Source organism: Rhineura floridana, chromosome 13 (genome assembly GCF_030035675.1).
Source record: "Rhineura floridana isolate rRhiFlo1 chromosome 13, rRhiFlo1.hap2, whole genome shotgun sequence".
Lineage (NCBI taxonomy): Eukaryota > Metazoa > Chordata > Lepidosauria > Squamata > Rhineuridae > Rhineura > Rhineura floridana.
Window position 1 is genome coordinate 14,304,901 of NC_084492.1, and position 23,030 is coordinate 14,327,930.

Here is a 23,030-nt window from a genome sequence, read left to right on the forward strand (position 1 = left end):
GGAGATGCAATCCAGATGTTACGTTAACTGTTACTGGCTGATGGTAAAGACATCAACCTACAGCAGGAGTGCTATGAGTTACATGTGATGCTTTAAATTCAGAGACAACAATATCTAATGTAATTTGAGGACATGTACAAGTCTGGCTAACAATCCGAGCCACAGTACCATTTTCTCGACTGCATATTGCATCCACCAAGAACATGCTGATGATGTTCACCATGTGATGCAGTGTCAACACATTACTAGCATCTCTGCCCTTGCTCCACACCATTAGCTGTCTCTGGAAGGGAAAGTGAAACTCATGACACAATGAGAATATTAGAAAAATATAAGGAGAATAATTCTATCATTCTAAGCAAGCAAGTCATGAGTTTCCATGCCTCCAGAGACAGCATGGCACTCTGATCACATGACTGTTGGCATTGCAGGTGCATCCTCAGTTTCTACCCACAGGGAAAATTCAAAACAATTAGTGCCCAATGATGGGGTCCCAAGCCTTTTCTTTTGAAAAATTCATCACAGCAGCAAGCACTCAGCAGGTATCTGTCGGCACTTGCAGAGTTCTCCCAGACTCTCTGCATAACAAAGTCCACAGCTGCTTTGATTACAACCAATAGCACTGCACACACTTCTTCACAAGTTCCATTTCAGAATCCAAAAAGTTCCCAGACATTTGGGTCAGTTTGCTAAGGACTGAACAACTGCCTGGCCCTGAATTCTTAGTAGATGGACCTGGCGTTGCACAAACAGCTAAATTCATATTCCAAGAGGGTTTTGTTGTTGCTGCTGCTGTTTTGGAAGCCACAGCAATTACAAAGCTAGAAAGGACTGTCCCAATCTCTTTGGACCTAAACTCCCAAAGTTTAAATCTGCTGTAGGATATAGCTACAGACTAGAGACTTCCAACATGCTATTTTGATTTTTAGGACCAATTAGCTTTCCTGTTCCCCTCACAGCCCCCCCCCCAAAATAAAAAAATACTGGGCTTCTCCAATCATGGTAATCTCAGCAATTACTTGTAAATAGACACATGCACTTCCAGGCTGTTCATTTGTTCATTATTTTTATATCACACCCTTCCTCCAACCAGGAGCACATGGTGGCTAACAACATAGACTAAACAGTCTGAATAAAAACAGAACATACAATGATAAAACCATAATTAAAACAATCAAATCACACTGAAATCAGTAGCAACAAACATCCGTAACATCACCCTAATAAAAATCTATTTAAGTTATTATTCAAAGGCCTGGGCACTGCTGTTTCCCTTCTCATGAACACAGAGAAACATGAGCCTGATGAGGTTCATATGGAAGACAGGATTGCACCTGCAAATCAGCCCATGGTTGTCCGGTTTGACGTTTTGAAGTGATATAGCCTTACAAGATTGCTTTTCCTACCTCACTTTTCATTGGTAATATTGGAACATATGCAGTGGGGGCTGGTGGCTCCAATGTCAGCGGGGAAGTGAATCCACTCTGGGCTTTAGTCAGAGAGAATTCACTGCCCCACTGTAATCGAAGCCACCAGCCTCCAATGAAATGTCCATAAGAAGAGTCCTACTGGATCAGACCATCTAGTCCAGCATCCTGTTCTTGCAGTGGCTCACCAGATGCCTATAGGAAGCCCACAAGCAGGTCCTGTGTGCAACAGCACTCTTCCCAGTTGTGATTCCCAACAAGTGACATTCAGAGGCATACTGCCTCCAACAGTGAAGGTAGAACATAGCCACTGCAGCTAGTTGCCATTGATAGCCTTCTGCTCCATGAATTTGTCTAGTCCGCTTATAAAGACATCCAAGTTGGAAGCTATCACTGTATTTTCTGGAAATGAACTCCATCGTTTGACCATGCACAATGTAAAGTACTTTTTTTTTGTCTGTCCTGAATCTTCCAACATTTTTTATTTATAAAAATATTTGTATACTGCTCCTTTGTTAAAAAAACAGCAAAGTGGTTTACAACACGTTAAAACAATGGCAACCATATAATAAACCCCTCCATAAAAATACAATTTGAGTGCAATCCAGTGGATAGATAAGTTCTGGTCCACACATTCATCCAAGAGATGTGGATAGAGATGTCCAAATTTTCATGTAGTCATTTGGAATCATCAAACACCGCAAGTGTCCCTACATAAAACAGAGTCGTCCACTCTGTAAGGCCTGTTACATTGTTGAAATCAGGAAATCAACACTTCACACGCACACCAAAAGGCCTCCTGTATTTTCTTATTATTTATTGGATAGTGTAATGAACTTCCACTCTTTTATTGCATTATTTGCTAAACAATGTTTCAAATCATGATGGGATTGTGAACCTTTAGATCCTAGATGCAGAAGAAATAACCAGCTTCTCAACTTGGCACAGCAACCTGTCCATCCATCCTTTAGTACGTCACCCATCTGGGGATGAGTAAAGGTGTGGTTGTTTTTAGTTGATCTCACAACTGGCCTTTGGGCAGAGCTTGGAAAAGTTACTTTTTTGAACTACAACTCCCATCAGCCCCAGCCAGCATGGCCACTGGATTGGGCTGATGGGAGTAGTAGTTCAAAAAAGTAACTTTTCCAAGCTCTGCCTTTGGGATAACCTTTGGTCTGATCTTCTTGTGTTCTAACGGAATGCAGCATTCAGGCTCGTTCTGGGCTGCTTCTGAGCTTGTGGTGATATATATAGACATATTTCTATATGTATAAAGCACCCAGGGATACTGAGAACTTCCTCTGTTACCTCGCCTTGCTCATCAGAAATAAGAATGGACTGGAGGAAGATCAACACTTTTTTCCCCTTAATAATGTTATTTGTTATTTAGTTTATGTTGTAAATTGTATTGTTTTCATTGATGTATTTTTATACTTGTGTTTATTTTTCTTTGTAAGCCGCCTTGAGGGCCTTTGGCCAAAAGGTGGGGTATAAATAAATTTAATAATAATAATAATAATAAACTTCCCACCTCCTTTTCATAGCTCTGCAATTGTCCTTGTGCTTCACTGAATGGCCCCTAGTTCCAACATTATGAAAGAGGATGAAAAACTTCTGTCCACTTCCTCCACACCATGCACAAGAGGTACAGGCAAAGTCACTTCACACATTACATTTGGGGGGTATGAGATGTTTCAATCCATTGCCCCTAAGTCTGAACCCCACATATTCAATTGATCCTTGAAGTAGATCAATCCTTTGTGTGTATAAGATGTACATATGCAGCCCCTCTCTCTGTGGTTTAGCAATAGGGAGCCCCTCCCATTGCACATCCAGAGCCTATACTTATACAGTTGCATGCATGTAGGCTTCTGTTGACTGAATAGAGGTAGTGCCACTAGGCACAACCCTGCTCCCCCCCTGGGGGTTCCCACAGAAATGAAAAGGGTTTCACATCAGATGGCCATACAAGGTGCAGCTCCCAGTTGACTGCACTCAAAGCTGGCTCCAGATTTGAGGAAGTCCTCAGCAGTGTCCTCCTTGCCCCCCCCACTGTTTCTCCTTCCCCTGACTGGCCATAGGCTTACCTGGCAGCCATGCTCATGGGAGCCGTGGTAGTCATTTTAAATATATCACAATGCCTCAGAGCAACACTACATCAGGAGAGAGAGGGAGGCAGTTGAAGAAGACATCAGAACCAGCTCCAGCTAGACTGCACCCTCCGTGCACAGGGCCATATACCACCAACTGCCTATGAGATAGACCTCAGGTGAGCAGGGGAGGGAGGCAAAGAACACAGCAAGTGCCTCTCCTGTTCTGCCTGGACTGCTCCCTCCCATCACCACAGGGCCATCTCTCACCAACTGCCCCATGTGAAGGATCCTGGTGACTTTCTATGCTGATCTTGTTTATTGTGGTTTTAAAGAATGGAATGATAAGCAACTTGGAATGATTTGTATCCTTAAAGGGGAACTTAAGAAATTATTATGAATGAATAAACGAGGGGCAATGCAGGTATCACATGGCCTCAGGCCTAAGTATACCCTTGGCAAGAAACCTGAATCTACCTCCAAATAATATCTGAAAAAGCAGCTATGTTCATGGTCCAAGCCATCAGCTACCTGGGAAGTGGAAATCAAGGCTTCGCACAACCATTCATCAGTCTTAACAACCTCACTCTATAAGCACACAGGCTGAAAGGGCCACACATGAGGGGGTCATTACTTTGGGAAGACCAGTCTCAAATGTCTCTTTACAATTTGGATTGGGCTTAATTGGAAAAGCTTAGCATACTAATGAATTCAAGCTTGGCTTGCCCATCCTAAAAAGAGAAAAAGGGGAAAAAAGACCCACCTCCAAGAAGCTAATACCAGCAGTATAATTTTAATGCTACTAAATAATTCCTTTAAGGCAGGTAACATAGTGCTATTAGAGTTGAAAAATAGAATTAAAATTAACTGGATTTTTAGTAATGCCAAGATGTTAGAGTTGAGAAAATTTTTAATTATATTTGCAGGACAGATAATTAAAACATCACGTTCTTTTAAAAGGCAGAGGCCCGATGTACAAGGCACATCTGTCAACATTTTTTTTTATTTGTACAAGCGATATCAGAACTTAAACTCCTCTCTGAATTTCACTGCAGAAGAATCTAGATGACATATGCTATCAGACGTATCACATGATGTGTCAAAGTATAAGTAATGCAAGACTAAAAGGAGGGTTATTTTTCAGGATGATGTTTCAATATCTAATCAGAATTTATTGTGGTGGATGGAAGCTGGATAGAATAGTAAAGAGGGTTGGGCAGCATCAGACAGGCAGATACTGCAGCTCATTTGCTGTTTCATATTAAACAGTTTTCTTTGTTAGGTGGGAGACACAAACATCAGGGGGAAAAAGAGTACACCTTTTCCAAATATTGGATGAAGCACCTCCTTCCCTATCAACCTGTCTCAGCAGTAAGATCTACAGGTAAGTCACTGCTCATGGTGCTGCCACCGAATATGGTTCAAAGACCAGTGACACATAGGAGAGTCTGTTTGGTGGTAGCCCCTAGGCTTTGGAATGCCCTCTCCTCTGAGGTACATTGTGCAGTTGCATTATATGGCTTTCACTGACAGGTCAATACACAATTTTCCACCCAGGCCTTTGGAGAAGTGGGTTGAGATGATGTTTTCCTCAGTTCTACCCCCTATACTGTCTTGATATGCTGCTGCTGCTGCTCTGTGTGTCTGTGTGTGTGAGAGAGAGAGAGACAGAGACAGAGAGACACAGAGAGAATACTGTGGCTCTTTTTAGATTCTGTAATGACAGTATCTATATCATATCATAACTAGTATATAACTCACCCTTTGAAGCTGTGGAAACTACTGGAATCCTTTTAGCAGAAGCTGGCTTTCACATGTTCAAAGCTGCCCATGAATCTGGAGATTACATATAAGCAGGGGTGGGGAAGCTGTGGCCCACCAGACTTTGCTGGCCTACAATTTCCACCATCCCTTTTGGCCATCTTGGATGAGATTTATGGAGTCTAACAACATATGGAGAGCTTTGGCTTAGCCACTCTATCCCTATCAGGACTAGCAGCCATTGGTATGATTAGCATCCATGAATGTGTCTAATACTTTTGTAAAGCCATCTGAGTTACTGACCATATCACTATATCTTGTGGCCAGTGGAGACTGGTGGCTTTGATGTCAGTGGGGCAGGGAATCCGTAACGGATTTTAGTCAGAACTTTAAAGGAGCTGCCCAGGACACTGAAACCTATTCCCAAAATAGGTTCGGCACCTTGGAGAGCTCCTTGCAAGTTTGGATTAAAACCCAGAGCGGATTCAGTCATGGACATCAGAGCCAACAGTCTCCACTGCTTGTCACAAGGAATTCCATACATTAATTGTTAGAACTATAAATAAGGATGCCTACTAGCACGGGCTTCTCTTCAGGCTATAGTCTAGTTGTAGGAACAGGTGGACTACTGCTGTCAGACTCCTAGACATACCCACACAACCTATTCATGTCTGGTTTTTTTGTAGCAGAGGGAGATGATGTACGAAATCACATTTTGGATTGCTCTTCTGCATTTAAAGAGAACAAAGCATAAACTAGCTGCAAGTAGAAAACCAATGCACAGAGAACAAGTTGGACTACAGCCATCACCTGTGCTGTGATAGTTATCTGTTTCTGGGGTTTTTTTAATGTGCAGATAATTTATTGCACAGGGAAACAAGAAAAAGTGACCCTTTCCCCTTCAGTCTAAAGAGGTACAGTCCAAGCTGCTACCTCACTCTCCTGCATTTGGAGGCCAGCCTGCAACTAATTTAAATGCATTCACATTTCTTAAGCTCTTCACCTTCATGCATTGACATCCAGAGCAGAAAAACCAAATGATTTTGATCTCAGTTCATTTTTTAATCAATAAAGTCACAATCTGTGTACAGAAGCTCAGTGACAAGGCATGAAACAAGGCACTTGAGTGGCCACTAGACATTGGTCAGATCCAGCAAGTCAGTTCTAACACAGATTTTTAAAGAGGTCAGGATCTTACAATTGTAGAAAGCTACTGAGGCTAGAACTGCAAACCTTCTGTTCCTCATATGGTTTCCCCTTGTGGTAAGCACCTTGGAACATCTTCCTGACAATGAAGTACTCTGAAGGTTCTTGATTGGTCCTACCAGGGCCAGCCCTACCCATTAGGCTGAGTGAGGCAATCACCTTGGGCAGCAGGTGCTACAAGAACAGGAGGGGGCAGAAAGCAGAATGCCTTGGGCCAAAGTTGGATCCCACCCAGCCAGACTGCCTATTAGACCCTTCTAGTGAGAAAGTGCCACAAGGGACATCCTGTTTGAGCTGGGACTTGGACCTTGAGCAAGAAGGGATACTTCCAGACTGGTCACTATTTTCAACTGGAATAATCACATACTGGCAGGTTCTGGTTGCACAATTACAGTTGATTGGGAGGTCTTACACAACAAACCCACTTCCCCCCCAAGTTCAGACTTTCTGTGATAAGAAAAGTGATGGGAAAATCCACTGCAAGGCGTGGAATAACTCTTGCTTCATCTAACCTCCTCCAAACAAATCAGAATGAATGCTCATTAAATAGTCAACAGCATCTAATTTTCCTGCAAACAAATCAGGATGAATGCTCAATAAAGATGCTGTCTGGAAGCGCCCAAGGTCTTAGTGGCTCTGATGCATTTTCTCTTGTGTTCCTCAGCTCAACTCCCAGCTCTTTGCACAACTGCTGACAATTCAGCCTTAACACCAATACAACTTCAGCTCAGATTAACTTGATCTCTATACTGATTCATTTTGGAGCTTTGAGGTATGAGAAGCTAACTTTGGATGGAATGTGTTGTGTCATAAAACTCCCCATGATTTGCAGATAAAAGATTCTAATGAAACTTTGGGAGCACATATTAGACTGGTAGACAGTCAGGAGTTGTTAGCCTTTTAGAGCTACAGAAAGCATACACTGGGGCATATTGATTGTGGACTTTCTGTGATCAATGCATTTTAATTTAAACAGCGCACAGTGTCTACAACTACTCTCTAACCCCCTAACAATTATGTATGCAACATAGGTACAAGATCAGCTAAATGCTCACCAAATGCCCCAGTTGCCTATTATTAGGATGGGTTTTAATAAATAAACAAATAAATAAACCAAAATGCCAAACATTGTTATTCAGAATACTGAAAACTGCCCAGTCTCCCAGGTCAGGAAGCCTAAAAGGAGGGTTACAGATTTGACTTTCCTCTTTTGCTGCATGGCAAAAGTATAGTAGTACCTGCATCACGATCTGGAGAAATGGCTGGCACGGATTCAGCTCTTTTGTGGTGAAGTCTATAGAGGCGTCTTAACCTGTCACAGCTAATGGGTTTTGCTGTGGACGCCAAAGCATAACATGCCAAGAACATTTGAAGAAGGGCATTAAAAGTATCTTACAAAGTCTCAAAGGCCTTTAAAAAAAAAACTGTCATCCTGGGCTCCAACTGGGAGGAAGGGCAAGATATAAATCTAATAAATAGATAAACTACATTTCTCTGACTTTTCAGAAGCTCTGTAAAAAAATGGAAAATATCAAATCTAATGAAGTAGTAAGGAAGTAACTGGGCAGGGAGAGAAAGAGCTGTAAAAAAAGTTTTCCTAAGTAATACAAAATCATTACAACGTCCTGCCAGAGATGCATTTCTGAAATGAGGGCTGTAATAACGGAAAATTAGATTCCATTACTTATTTATGGGCTTCTGGTTAACACTGATCTCCATACAGAGCAGTCCACTTTTATAAATAGGATCTTTGCAAGTGGTGTTGCTCTTGAGGAGGGGGAGGGGGGGCAATCCAGTGTCCAAAATATCAACTGGTTTTGTCAACAGGAAGTTCTTTCTCCCCAAATTCACACCAGAAAGCAAGTGGTAAGGTTTGTTTGTTTGTATAAACAAAGATGGCAAAGAAATCGCTTTCACTTGGGAAAAGGCTCAACTTTTTTATCTTCAGTTTTCTCTACTTGGGGACCAAACTCTAGGCCCAATCCAAAGTGGGAGCCCCCCTTTTTTTAACAGCGCATGTCCAGCTTTCTGTTTTTTTCCTTCAGTCTCTCCCTATTCTCTCTCTTTCTCCTTTTTTCTTCATTTGAATGACAATCCCTAAAAAAATTCAGCCTGTTGCAGTAAAAATAATCTTATGCCCCTTCACTTGTTATCTTCCATATGATAGGAACATAGGAAGTTGCCTTATACTGAGTCAGATCATAGGTCCATCAAACTCAATATTGTCAACTTTGACCGGCAGCAGCTCTCCAGGGTTCCAGACGGAGCTTTTCCCATCTCTCTTTTAAAGTTATCAAAATTTTCTTTAAAAATATTGATATTAATATCAAGATTTATTCTGTGAGGGGAAAAAAAGGATTGGTAAAGGCAGTGACTAGCGGACGAAAAATAAACTCGAACTGATGCCAGCCTGTTAGGTCAACAGAACGCTATTGACCTGGCACTGACCAATGGATCCCATCCCTAGTCTAGATGCCAATCTAATTTCCCACAATACCCCCAATGTAGTTCTGTGTTCAGTTGGATCATATGATTGCAGTCTAAAGGTCCAATAATAATAATAATAATAATAATAATAATAATAATAAAACTACCGTAGTAAATTATAATTGTTATTAGTTAGTAAATTAACTCAAACACTCATTTCCTCAGGCTGTAGGGCAGAAAGGGGATCTCCGCACCAGGCGGAGTGTGGTGGAGTGTCTAAATCTTCAAAATTACACAGTTACATGAGGTCATGTTCTGCAAGGCTGTGCTGAAATAAGCCTTTGCAAAAGTGTGTGTGTGTGTGTTATAAACTATCTATAAGCGCGGCTTAAAATATTTCCCTCCTGACATCTTTTTGACAGATCTGACATTATGGGATTATATCTGGGTTTTATCTCCTCCTCTCTTTTCATACTTTTTCTAGATGTTTAAGTGAAAGCTTCAAAACAAATAACCACAGACTCACACCTGAAAGGATTTATACGTTATTGGAAGGTGACATTTGGCAAGAATGCTGGCATTGCTAGTTAATGTATGTATCTCTATATTAATCCAGAAGCTCTATCTAGGCTTTTTGGAATTAGATTTTTATTTGTAAATGCCAATAAATGTCAATTAGATTTGTATTTGTAGATGTCAATAAATGCCCTTTCTCCATATGCACCTATTTTTTATTTATGGGATTTATTGGCCACCGTTCACCAGCCATGATCCCAGGGTGGCCAATGAAATAACACTGATAATATTTGAAATTGATTTAGAGGCACGCTAATTAATGAATGCAACAGTAAGCATATATTTACAGGGGTAAAAAAAAACGTAGTATCTGAATATCACCTGTGAAGAAAAACAACACTGAACCAATGTACTTTTTGCAATATGGAGAGCAGACAAACGCTTTCCAAGCATTCAAAGTTGGTACAAATAATGTGTATAGGATGGGACTGAAGCCCACTGCATTCCCCTCATGCATATTCATTGCATGCTGATGAATGCTTTTAAAAAGTCTTCTTGAATGTACGGATAAAGGAGAAATGCAGTTTGATTCACATTTTAATTTTTATGAATTGCATGTGATTTTTTATGAATGTGTTAATATTATAATATGTCTATGTTTTTTAAATTTGTAGTAAGCCACTTGGAGGTCTCTGTATGAGAAGCGACTAACAAGTCTAATAAATAATCATTGTCATCATAAATTTATGGGAACCTACCTAATTTGCACTTCCCCAAACAATACACAAACTGAAATACAGCAATTTATCCATATTTTGCAATACAGTTCTCCAGAACTACAAAAAATGTGCCTATTAGGGGAAAGCGTGCATAAAAATGCATATATTAATGAAAATAACATATATAAAGTACATTAAATAAGGGAAAACATGCTTGAAAAAATGTGTATGTTAGGAAAAATGCACACTAAAATGCTGATGATATAAAGGCACTGATACCATGTATCCTAGGCCCATCATTACTCTGTCTCTTACAATGTTTATGAAAGCTGGTGGGTTGTATGTACCATTACGGGGGGGGGGGGGAATTAGATGGCTACGCTGTTGTGGTCTGTAGGCTCTGGCCTGTCTGATGACAGCAGGAGGCAGATTATCAGGTCATTATTCTTCTTTGCACAGCTGCTCATCTTCATTCATTATATATTCATCTAGGAAGCAGTAAAACTGGAGTCCCTGGACAACTTCTTGAGAATAACATTGCAAATACCTGACACTTGCAAGTTGGATGTTTGGCTCCCAGAGCTTCTTTGTTTTTGCCTTTTTTTCTCACTTTGTTTTGCAAGCTCCTGCATGTGCTTGACTCTCAAGGCATGCCTGCAAATGCTAATTCTCAGAGCTCCGTTTGGGCTTGAATGGATGGTTGTTCACATCTTAAATTATCAGCATGGCTGAAGTACATCATGTCAGGCTTGGCAGAGATGAGAGATAAGCCAGCAAACTCTAGTAGGCCACTGTGGGCCCATAGGTTTAGCAAGCCTGTGGAAAATATGGGATTTTCTGACACCTTTGAAAAGAGTGGTGAAATGTGACACAGTCAAATGTGCCCTTGGATCCTGCATGTAGGTACGAGGAGATGGGAGCAGGAACACCTAAAGGGACCACACCCCTAATGGAAAACAAACTACAAACCAAAAGCCTGGATAAACAAAAGCATTTGAAATGGATGTTCAAATGCATCTACTAAAAGAGCAGACCAAATGTCCCCCAGGAGAATGTTTTATAAATGGGGTGCCACCACCAAGAAATGTCCTGTCTCTCATTGAAACTGCCCTAGCTTCTGCCAAGGCTGGAACTTCAAACAGGGTTTCTCCTGCTGATTGTAACAAGGAGGTTGGCCGTTAACAGGAAAGACCCCCCCTCAAGAATTTTGGTCCCAAGCCGTTCAGGGCTTGACAAGCCAATAGCAGATTGGGTCCAGTAACTTAATGGCAGCCTTCAAAATTGGAGTGCTGTATTCTGTCCTTACTGTGCCCACCAAGAGCCAGCCACCATGTTATGTAGCAACAACAGCTGCTAAGTTGTCTTCAAAGATAACCCTACCTTGAGCACATCACAGTAGTTTGTACATGAGCGCATGAGTTAGCAAGGCCACACAAAATTACGAGCAGATTTGGAAGTTTTTTTCAGATTTAATGTACCTTCATATCGTAAAAAATCTAAAACTATCATGCAAATTTCACAAGCAAAAAACACGCGTCTGTTTCTCCGGAGAGCTATATGGACATCAAGGCTTCAGCATCAGGCTAGCTTCTAATGAGATCTAAAAAAAAATGTGTATCATGCATATCAAATGAAGCATGGGGAACCTCTGGCCCATGGGTCAAAGTAGACCCATCAGGGGTCCTAATTTGGCCCATTGGGGCATTTTTCCCAAGCTACATCGACCTGCCTCATATGTGAAGTCATAACTGATGTCAGAAGTGGGACAGATAAAGATGCAGCTGCAAAGGAACAACTAGAATCCTTCAAGTGTGATCCCAATTGTTCCTTGGCAAGTAGGGACAAATGCTCCTTTGCAGGTGCTGGTTGAGTTGAAGCCAGGCTGCTAAGGAAAAAGGGTCACCTGTTATCATTATGATGTCAAGTGAATAACATGCATCTGAAGAAGGGCTGTAAGCTCAGTGATAGAGCACTTTTCCTAAAAAAGGACCCAGGTTCTTTTCCTAAAAAAGGACCCACATAGGGCTGGCCTGAAACCTTGGACAGTCATGGTTGGTCAGTGTACACAATATGGGGGTAGATGGTCCAATGGTCTGACGTGGTATAAGGCAGCTTCCTACATTCTAATTTAGCATTCAACCCAACATATACTTAACAGCACCTCCATGCCAATGATTCAGGATATTGTGCTTGGCCATACTGGTTAGGATCTCCTCATTGCCATCTTTCCCTATCACATTTTCTAAGACATTGTTTATAGACTCTGGAGGTATAGGAATTCAGAGCTGTTATTCACAAGCTTCTGCTATCAAAGTCACAAATGTAGCTTGCTAATTTAGATCAATGCACATTTTGAAACAACTACAATATAGCATTTGACGGTATCAAAAACAGAGCATGGAAAAGTTACTTTTTTGAACTACAACTCCCATCAGCCTCAGCCAGCATAGCCACTGGATTGGGCTGATGGGAGTTATAGTTCAAAAATGTAACTTTTCCAAGCTCTGATCAAAAAGCTTCCAATCTCTGATTTTCAAGCTGGACCTTCTACCATACCCGTATCAATCGACACAACCAGTATGTATCTAAATGTCTTACAAACAGCAAAGAGGTGTGCTTGCTGCCCTGGGCCCTTTTAGGAGGAAGGGTGGGATATAAATAATTAAAAAAAACCCTTTTATACCTGATGTAGTCCAGTGGAACATTAAATATGACTGTATTTACCACAACTTGTATTTATATTTCTTCAGCTAAGAACTTCAACTACTATGAAAATCAAGAGTGTCCGGGGGGGAGGAGGGTGGCCCTCCTCTGAAATTCTAAATGTAATGATAGGTGCAGTAGGTTGTAAATGGCCTGTGTTAACAACTCTTAGACCTTGTCCTACCCCACCAATATTTCTGCAGACACTCCTGACAAAATTTAAGTCACATGGTCACTTGATCCCTTGTAATCCATCTATCTTGGCCGCCACACGCCTGAGACCTTCTCATTGACAACCTATCCTATTCCATCTGGCAAAGGGGTGAAAAACAGAGCCAGGGTTAGCAAGCATCTGCAGGCTGCTCCTGGAGTAAAAGAGCTCCAGCAAGGCCCATCACTGATGCCTGCCTTCCCCCCCCTTTAACCACATTTATTTTCTGGTGCTCAGATCAGAACTACATGGCAGCCATTTTCATTTTTCATAATGACCCCAGTGGCATGGTGCTGTGGGTTATTTTCATGGATTAAAATGTCACCTCCCTCACTGGGGTCTGCCATTTTAATTGCTGAAAATGCTCTGGAGGAGTGCTACGTCAAGGGCATTTGGGGAAATTAAAATGGTGGCCAGGTCCCAGATCCAGATGGCCAGCTCTATAACATCATTCTATAGTGTCTATTAGAGTGTCGCTGCCTATTGCTGCTGGGTAAACCCACTGGTGGGTGGGGTGAGTAAGATAGGACCCAGTAGAAGGACCTTTGCTGAGTGCTCCATCAAATATAGGGTGGAAACATGGTCATTACCAAAAACATCAAATGGTAATAAAAAAAATGTAGGCAACCTGCAAAAAGTTGCACATTTATTATAGGAAACAAATCAGGCTGTTGAAATAACAAATGAGCTCACAATTCCTTTGCTTCAGATAACCCTCTTATGCTTTTTAGCTATCTGTGGAGAAACAACTTATCCTCCTCCCCCCTTCAAGATTAATACATGACATGCAGTGTATTTATTTTTATTCCTCTTAGGAGCTGGCCTAGTCATGAACATGAATGGGGAACACTGCAAAAATGGGGTGGGTGGAAGTATAGAAACGTTTATCATTAGGAAGATATGCAAACGTGGTGCATGGTCTCCTTGACGACCTCACAATCCATTTGGAAGAGTTGTACATTTTCATGTGGGACTAAATGTATATGCAGAAGGCAAATACTACTACTAATAATAATCATGCCATCTGTGGAGAAAGAAAAGTTGCAAGCATAACAGTCCCCATCTCTTCTGCCGGCATCAGCCGGAGCAAGACTCGCTAACATTTCCCCATGGACTTAAATCCATAAATGTAATATTAGTCACTGAAGGACCAGAAACTATATTGACTCATTTTTTAAACGAGTTGCATTCATGATACGCTTCTGAATTCTGGAAGCTGAAGGAGTTTGCTTTGAAGCTTGACCCTACATCTTAAGCTCCCACAGGAGCAGTGCAAAGATGGAAGTATTCATGGTTCAGTGTCACTTTGGACACTTGTCCAAAGGCAGAGCTTGGAAGTAACTCGTTATTTTTAACAAGTTACTTGTAATTAGTTACAATTTTAAATAACGAGTGGGTAATTCCATTACATTTGGCAAGTAACAGAACGACTAGTAATTTCCCTACTTTTCAGCTGCAACTTTAATGTTTCCACATTAGGTTGGACGTTACTTGGGGGCGGGAACAAGGGGAAGTCAGCTCCTGGCTGTGATTGGTTAACACAAGACATGTGCGGCACACTGATTGGACCTCTGCGTAGACTGTCTCTTCCTGTCTGTGTTAGGAGGCACGAGGGAAGAGGTGAATAGGCAGGGCCTGCTAGCATCTGAGAGAAAAAAATAGACGCCGGAGGAAAAAGCCAGGGCAAGGACAATGGAGGAGAAGGCAGCAGCAGAATGGCGAAGAGCTGTGGAGGTGAGTGACGATGATTTGTGTGTGTGTGTGTGTGTCCCCGCGGCCCCTTCCACCCCCGTGGCATTTTTGCCCCCCCGCGGCCCGTTCTGCCCCCCCACTGCCTCTCCTTGCCTAGGTATGCATGGGAACAAGGGGGAGAGTTCAAAAAGGGGGGGAAGGAAGAGAAGTAGGCCAGAGCTTGGAAAAGTTACTTTTTTGAACTACAACTCCCATCAGCCCTAGGCAACATGGCCACTGGATTAGGCTGATGGGAGCTGTAGTTCAAAAAAGTAACTTTTCCAAGCTCTGGCCTACTTCTCTTCCTTCCCCCCCTTTTTGAACTCTCCCCCTTGTTCCCATGCATACCTGTGTGCTGTATTTATCCAGACAGAGCACTCCTGCCTTTTAAAATGCCGGCTAGCTTTTTATTGTATATTTATTTGAACTCCATCTTTCTTTTTATTTGTATTTTTGTCCTGTTTAATCACAAGACTGAATTGTATGTGGGACAAAAACTGTCTCAGTAATAATAACAATAATAAAAAAAATAAAAAATCAAATAAAAAAGCATTATCTCTTGTTTATTATAGAGACACCTGTTGCAGGTTTTGCTGCTGAGAGCAGCAGTCAGTTAGTGCGGCCACTTGAGTCACAGCTTGTTGATCCTGAGGAGGCAAAACTAGAAAGTGAGGTTCAGAAAGGAGGCCCTGTGCATGAGGAGGAGGAGGGCATGAAGCAGTGCCAGTTGCCCACAGCCACATCTGCAGAACAGCAAGTACCATGGTTTGGCTTTGAGAAAGCTTGTACATTTGTGAGCCAGAGTGGGAAAAATGTTGTTGTACAATGCAATTACTGCCTTCCAAGGATCAAAAATCTGAGATCAGCTGTTTCCTCCTCATCCAATGTGAAGAAACATTTTGAGGTAAGCCTTTGTCATGCTGGTCCTCAAAGAGTGTCCATTGTCTATTTATGTTTAAATTGTGAAGTTCCTCTTCCATTTTTTCTTGGATTCATGCTTTGTTCTTCTTCCTCAGAGGGCACACCCTGAGAAGCTGAGAGCAATTGAAGAAGCAATAAAGGCAAGGAGACATGGCCTTCCTGAACCAATGCATGACACCCCTCCTCCCAAAATGCTGAAGCAGCAGCAGACAACCCTTGAGAGGTGGGGATCTGGCAGGGAGCCTGTCACCCAGAGCAATCTCGACAGGAGAATCATTGATTTCATTGTAGAGGAGACATTACCACTTCAGACTGTGGACAAACCATCATTCATTAATCTGGTTCGCATTGGACTCCCCAAAGATCTCACCATCATATGTGCCAAGACTCTGAGAGACAGAATTGAGAAGAGTGCATGCCACGTGAGAGAAACTCTTGCAAACCGAATGGGTGCTGTGGCATATATAGCAACCACTGCAGATTGTTGGACCAATGGCAAGAAGAGTTACTTTGGGGTAACAGCCCACTGGATCAACCCAACTACCCTGAAACGTGAGGTCGGGGCCTTGGCTTGTAAGCGTCTGAAGGGGCACCATACATACGATGTCCTTTCAAAAGCACTGCATGATGTACATGTGCAGTACAGGATCCACAACAAAGTTATGTGCACTACTACAGACAATGGCTCCAACTTTGTGAAAGCGTTCAGAGTTTTCATGGCCAAAGAACCAGTGGAAGCTGCAGGCACCAGTGACGATGATGGTGATAACCAGGAGGAGGAGGAGGCTGAGGTGGAGTCTGTGCCTATCTGTGAGATCCTGGACACAGGACCTGAGGCAGAGGAAGAAGCTGTAGACTCAGGAGAGGATTTTGTTTTACCACCACACCAGAGATGTGCTAGCCACACCCTCAACCTTGTGGCAACACAAGACATAGAGGCCATGCTTTCTGACTCCTCCAAAAGTAGTCTTCTTGGTCCTTTCAAGAATCAGTTTCATTCCTTGATGGGAAAGTGCAGCAAGTTGTGGTCCAAGCAGAACCAGTCAGCCCAGATTGCTGAGTATATCCGTGCGCAATGTGGTGTGTATCTGAAGGTACCGAATAAGACCAGGTGGAATTCCACCTTTGATGCATTGAAGCAACTACATGAGCTCCTGTCAACTGTGCCACTAAAAATGCATGCCATAATGGACCACTGCTCCTTGTCCAGGATCACAGCTGCTGAGATTGAAGTGGTACAGGAATACACAGAGATTATGGAGCCACTAGCCCAGTCCCTAGATATCCTGCAATGGGAGAACGGCATGTTCATGGGGTATTTGCTACCAACGCTCTGCATCTGGACCGCAAGTTAGAAGGACTGGAAAACAAACCTGAGAGGTACACATACTGTTTTCAGCTGCTGAGAGGTGTGCGCGAAGCCCTAAGAAAGCGGTTTGCAGCTATCTGGGAGGACAAGAGGCTTCTTCTGGCAGCCTGCCTACACCCTCGCTTCAAACTAGATTGGCTGGAATCGTGTCAGGCCACCACCCATACCAACAAATAAGAACATTAGGGAAGCCCTTTGGGTGGATTACTCCAAGGGAAATGCTGTCTCAAGGGAGGCATCAGAGGGCTTAAGGTGGTAGGCAGGGGCTGGGCCTTTTCTTCCTGGGGCTCCTCATCACAACCTTGGGTTGCTGCAGGTAATCCTTAAGGGTCTGCTGTGCTGCCCCATGAGTGTGGTGACTTGGGCACCTTCCTACCTTCCATGTCATCATCCACAGGCTCAGGCTGGACCCTGAACCAGGGGACATGACAAGCATCAGGAGATGAAGAGCAGATGATGGTTTTCTAACATATATGTGTTAACATATCCTCTCTCTTTCTTAGATACACAATGGAAGCCTTGTTGAAAGCTGAAATAAAGATGGGTGTACTTAATGAGGACAGTGATCAGTCTTCAGATAAAGACCAGGAAGGAGATGACTTAGCAGATGACTTCTTTAACTTTCTGCCCCAGGGCAAGAAGTCAGCAGTGGACACTGCTGAGGAGGAACTGGTGAGGTACCTGAGGTCTCCCAGCAGGGAAGTGTCATCACTCCATGGCTTTCCACGCATGCTGCAGTGTTTTTTGCAGCACAACACAGGCATGCCTTCAAGCGCCGCAGTAGAACGCCTGTTCAGTACTGGTGGCAACGTAATGACTGTAAAAAGACATTCCTTGTCTGACATGCTCTTTGAGCATCTTGTTCTTTTGAGACATAACAGAAACATATTATAAAAGCATTTCAAGTGTAAAATTTGATTTCAAGAGTTGGGGTATCTTCATTGCTTGGGGGGATGTGAGATTCTGTTATGCCATTATGTTAATCTTATGGATAATTTTTTTATTCTAGTACCCCCTGTGTGTGCGTGTTTATTTTTAATATTGTTTTAGGCTTCTTAGATGTGCAGCAGCCAAGGCCAGCACCTTGTAGGAGTTTTTTTAAAAAAAGTAACTGAAATGCAATTGTAGAGATTACTTTGGAGGAAAAGTAAAGTAATCAGTTACTTTCAGAGCAATTGTAATTGTAACAGTGATTACTACTTTTTTGGGCCAAGTAATTGTAACTGTAATTTATTACTTTTTAAAAGTAATCTTCCAAGCTCTGTCCAAAGGACAGTGAACAGATCTTCTGTGCAGAGATGGTTGTTCTCTGGATGCAGAGAGAGAATGTGCATCTAGTCCCTGCAGTGGAGATCTGAAAGTGTGGTGAGAGAACACACATTCTTCGCATGGACCTTACTTTGAATATCAATAGTGGCTATAGCAAATATGAAAATAAATGATGGGGTTTTATGTGATACGGAACAGAGTGCATGCATTTGCTGGTTGAAAACACTGGTTCAGTATTTAATAATTTTAAGGAGAGGTCCCAGGGCTTTAGTTTGCATGGGACATATACCACCACTTTGTAAGCCCTGTGTGTTAATTCTAAGTGTGTGGGAGAAAGAGGGACTCTGCAAGTGTTCAGAGGAAAACACTCTGCACATGTGCAGTGACAACTAATTATGCCATGGACTCACTGATCTAGAGCTAGCTAAGTGGGATTTACTTATGAGTAAACACGTATAGGATTGCATAGTAGCAAAATACGTATTGATAGAACTGGAATAGTGAAGGGGTTGATAGAAAGGAGTATCAAACTATGGAAAAGGAAGCCTCAATAGCATTTGCTACTAGACTTTATTTAAAGATGCTAAATATTAGAAAATCACTTTTTGAAAAAGGCACTGTGGCTTAGGGTATTACTTTACAGCCTGTTCATCACTATCTAGAATTAAAAGTAGGAGCAGATGTATATCAGTCACGCTATATATAATACTGGCTAAAAAAGATAAAGAATGAAACGTCTGAGGTACCAGAATAGGACACAAGATGTAGTGACAGTGACCAGCTTGGATGACTTTAAAAGGGGACTAGACAAATTCATGGTGGATATGGTTATCAATGACTACTAGTCATCATGGCTACATTCTGCTCCCAGTATCAGAGGAGGAAGGGCTGTGAATACTAGTTACTGGGAATCTCAAGTGGGGAGAGTGCTCTTCCACTCATATCCCACTTGCAGGCTTCCCAGAGGCAGAGCCGCCCCTAGGCATCGGGAAGCGGGGCAGTTGCCCCGGGCCCCACGCTTTGGCCCCCCCCCGCACTTGGTGATCTGCTCACCAGCTGGCTACTCCCTCCCTGCCTGCTCGCCTTCGCCAGGCAGGGCGCAGCACTCGCTCGCTCTCTTTCTCTCTGCCCGGGACAGGGGCTCGCTTGCCTGCGCGCCCGCCCGCCATGCCAAAGCTGCCGCCACCACCGCCACTCCTGCTGCAGTTAGCGAGCGGTAGCCACCCCGGGGACAGAGAGCTGGGCCGGCAGTTCCAGGACTGGTGCCTGCACACCTACGGTGACAACTCGGCCAAGACCATGACCCGGAGCAAATGTGGGGGGCCCCCAACGTTGCTTTTGCCCCAGGCCCCGCACATGCTAAGGGACGGCCTGCCCAGAGGCATCTGATTGGCCACTAAGTCCAGAATCCTGGGCTAGATGAGCCTTTGGCTTGATCCAGCAGGTATCTTCTTATGTTGTTTTATTTTATTGAACAATCTATATACCAGTTATATTTAAACAAAACTAAGTGGTTTACAACATAGGTTAAAACATCTTAAACAGCAAATGACTTTAAAAATACCTGAGAATTTATCCACTCCATAAATCACAATTAACAACTAAACAAAATGTCGTTTTATTTTACAGCATGTTTTTTAACAAGCAGGTTTGTTGTCATTTTCTAATGTTATTTTTTTCTTTCAGAATGCTAAGCAGTGTGAGGGCTACGATAATCCCTACATGTCAGTGGATACAACTAGCCTCATTATTCCCTCTACAGTAGGGCCCCGCTTTCTGGCGTTCTGCTGATGTGGCGGCTTTCAATCAGGGGAAATTCCCTGTTATAAAGCCGATTTTGCCATTTTGCAGCATTTTGGTGTCATTTTCGCACGCGGCGATTTCCGCTTTACGGTGGGGGCCTGGTCCCTAACCCGCCGTATAAGCGGGGCCCTACTGTATTTACTGAAGTCAAATAGAATCAAACGAGAGTGGGACTTTCTCCATTATGGCCCCTGCTCTCTGGAACTGATTGCAATTGCGTAATGATGTCTATCTGGGAACATCTCTGCAAAATGTCCACAGACGTGTAACAGCATTCTGCAAAATAAAAGACTCCAGAAAACTTCTGCAGACATATGAATGCATTTTCATATCAAAGGGCTTTCCTTCTCTATGGGCTGGCTGCTAGTTATTGAACTTGATTAGTATGCTGCTGCTGTTTTAGTCTTTATTTTATTTTGTCTTTAAATGGTTTTAAGTGTATTGCTTTACTTATTGTATTTTTTTAACCTTTTTTTTAACTTTTCACCATGTACACAACTTGACCTTATGTGGGCAGGAGGGGGTCTCAGAAAATTGCTCAGAGAAAGGGGGGATTTTGAATCTTGATTGTGTAAACTAGCTCAAAGTCATAAGCAGCTATCTGTGCTCTATTACTCCACAACTTCTGCCATTTGTTCCACTTGACATTTCCCTTTTGTTTTGTTTCTGTGTTTTTATGTAATATATTGTAATTTATCACGCAAGTGATTTATTACAACCTTAGAGCATAAGGGGGCAAACCTTAGTTAAAAATAAACCCAGCTAGAGTAATCCCTCAGGGTGGTAAAAAACAAGAAATTCTCAGACTTATTTTCTCTACTGTCTAATGCACATCATACAATTATTTAGAAGGGAAGCTGTGCCTACACAACATGTTTGGCTTTTGCAGGGCAATCACAAGCAGAGAGGCGTTCTGAGACAGAAAAGCTTCACCGCCAGAGTAATAGAATGAGTGTAAAGAGCGTGCGGTCACAGTTACACAGGAAGTGTGGCTGTATCACAGCACAAAATCCCAACTACAACACAGAACTGCCAAGGTGAGCTCATCATACACGCTGGCTAATTAATTTGTGCTATGCACATTTCTGATAATCAGATTGCAGCTAATGAACATGAACATATTGGTTTGTTATGCATTGTACAATTGTGTTTAATGAAATTACAGTGAAACTTTAAACCTTAATACTCGGCCCTGCATTGCATGCGTCAGCTACATTTGCAACCCACTGTTTATTGATGTACCTGTTTCTTTAAAATATTTGTATCCCATCATTCCGTCAAACAGCAGAGGGATGCCAAGTCAGCTCTAGGGCAGCTATGTGCTCTACTTTACAGAGGATAGTCCTCTATTTGAAGGATTGTTCAGTCGAAGTCCAGTTTAAAGTTAAAGCACTACAAGAAAGTAGAGTGGGTGATTTGAAGCTGCCCTTCAACAGCACCTGGAGAGGAGACTGAGCAGGCAGGAATCTACAGGAATAATACAATTTGCATTTAAAGGCAAATCTATCTAATTTGCAGTATCCAAAACAATAGATGAACCTAAACGCAGCCATCCTTTCAAATCTGCACTTCTCAAAAATTTTAAAATGCAGTTCTCCAGACAAGTAATATGTACAAAAATGGATATATTAAGGTAAAGTGTGCGTAAAAATGCATACATCAGTGAAAATAACATTAAAAACATACATTATATTAGGAAACATTGCTTTGCAAAACAAATCGGTATATTAGGCAAAATTGGCTTGCAAATGTGTATATTAGGAGATATTCACACTAAAATGCTGATGAGTTTTCATAGTTTTTTTTAAATCACTCACTGATGTGGAAATGTGGACAATTGAACTTGAGACTGGAAAATGACAAATGGAGAGAAACCAAAATGGACAGATCTGCCCATCCATCGTCACCTTGTCAGCTTCTACCACTATGGAGAGGCGTATTTCCATTATAGTAATTCTTTCTAAATTTGCATGAGTGCCTTTAAATTAGCATATGCAAATATCATGCAGCTCTCTCCAACATCTCTGCAGATGTGATGATTCATTTCTTTTTTTTCAGTAATGCATAATTGGCCACCATAGCCTGCTCTCAATTGGGAGAGCATCACCAGAATGGAAACTGGGCCTTTAAGACTACTCAAAGTATTGTTCCTTTAAAAACAACTCTGATGCCCTCTTCCTTAGCCTATTTTTAATACATCAGGTGAGTTCACTCCTAACTATTAACATTCTTTAGGATGTAAGAAATTTCAATAGCAGATCAAAGGCAACATTAATTTAGCCACAGGATATCGGGGGGGGGGGAAATGTTCCATTAGCATTCAATTAATTACTGGAAGAGAGAACTGTTGGGGTATTTATTTTACTTAGGGCCTGAAACAAGAGTTCAGCACAAGGCACGGCAGGGGCATCAGAAGTTGGTGTCAGTTTATTACCGGTGATAAGAACTTCTTGATCCGTTGGAGACAAACAGCTACTTTGACTAGCATTTTGTTTTTTTTTTTTTTTCAATAATTTTTATTCAGATTTTCATAAAACATACAAGACAAAATCATAAAACATTCAAAGACAAAAAACAAAATCAAAAATAGTTAAACAAAAAGAAAAAAAGAAAAAAAAAAAACAAAAATAAAAAATAAAGAGTAAAATATTGACTTCCCATTTGTCAAAGATCAAATCAGTTATAAGTCTATAATATATAACAATCCTGTCTCTTAAGTCATATTATAAAATCACTTTCCTCCAGTAGTTATCTTACTTAATCATCAAATCTCATAAACATTACTTTATTCTTTCCACAAAAAGTCAAAGAGAGGTTTCAATTCTTTAAGAAATATATCTATCAATTTTTTTTTCCAGATAGGCATATCGATTAATC

General features: G+C 41.9%; 2 protein-coding genes across 3 annotated transcripts in view; one reads left to right on the top strand and one right to left on the bottom strand.

Moving 5' to 3' along the window:
- Positions 1–23,030, bottom strand: part of WWOX (WW domain containing oxidoreductase) — a 797,581-nt gene that overhangs the window by 187,770 nt on the left and 586,781 nt on the right. The gene's annotated exons all lie outside the window — the stretch shown is intronic.
- Positions 15,370–21,105, top strand: LOC133369371 (uncharacterized). The gene is made up of 4 exons (XM_061594644.1): positions 15,370–15,695; positions 15,808–16,134; positions 20,037–20,111; positions 21,043–21,105. The coding sequence occupies exons 1-4, from the start codon at positions 15,504–15,506 to the stop codon at positions 21,103–21,105; spliced, it is 657 nt and encodes a 218-aa protein (XP_061450628.1). The 5' UTR covers positions 15,370–15,503.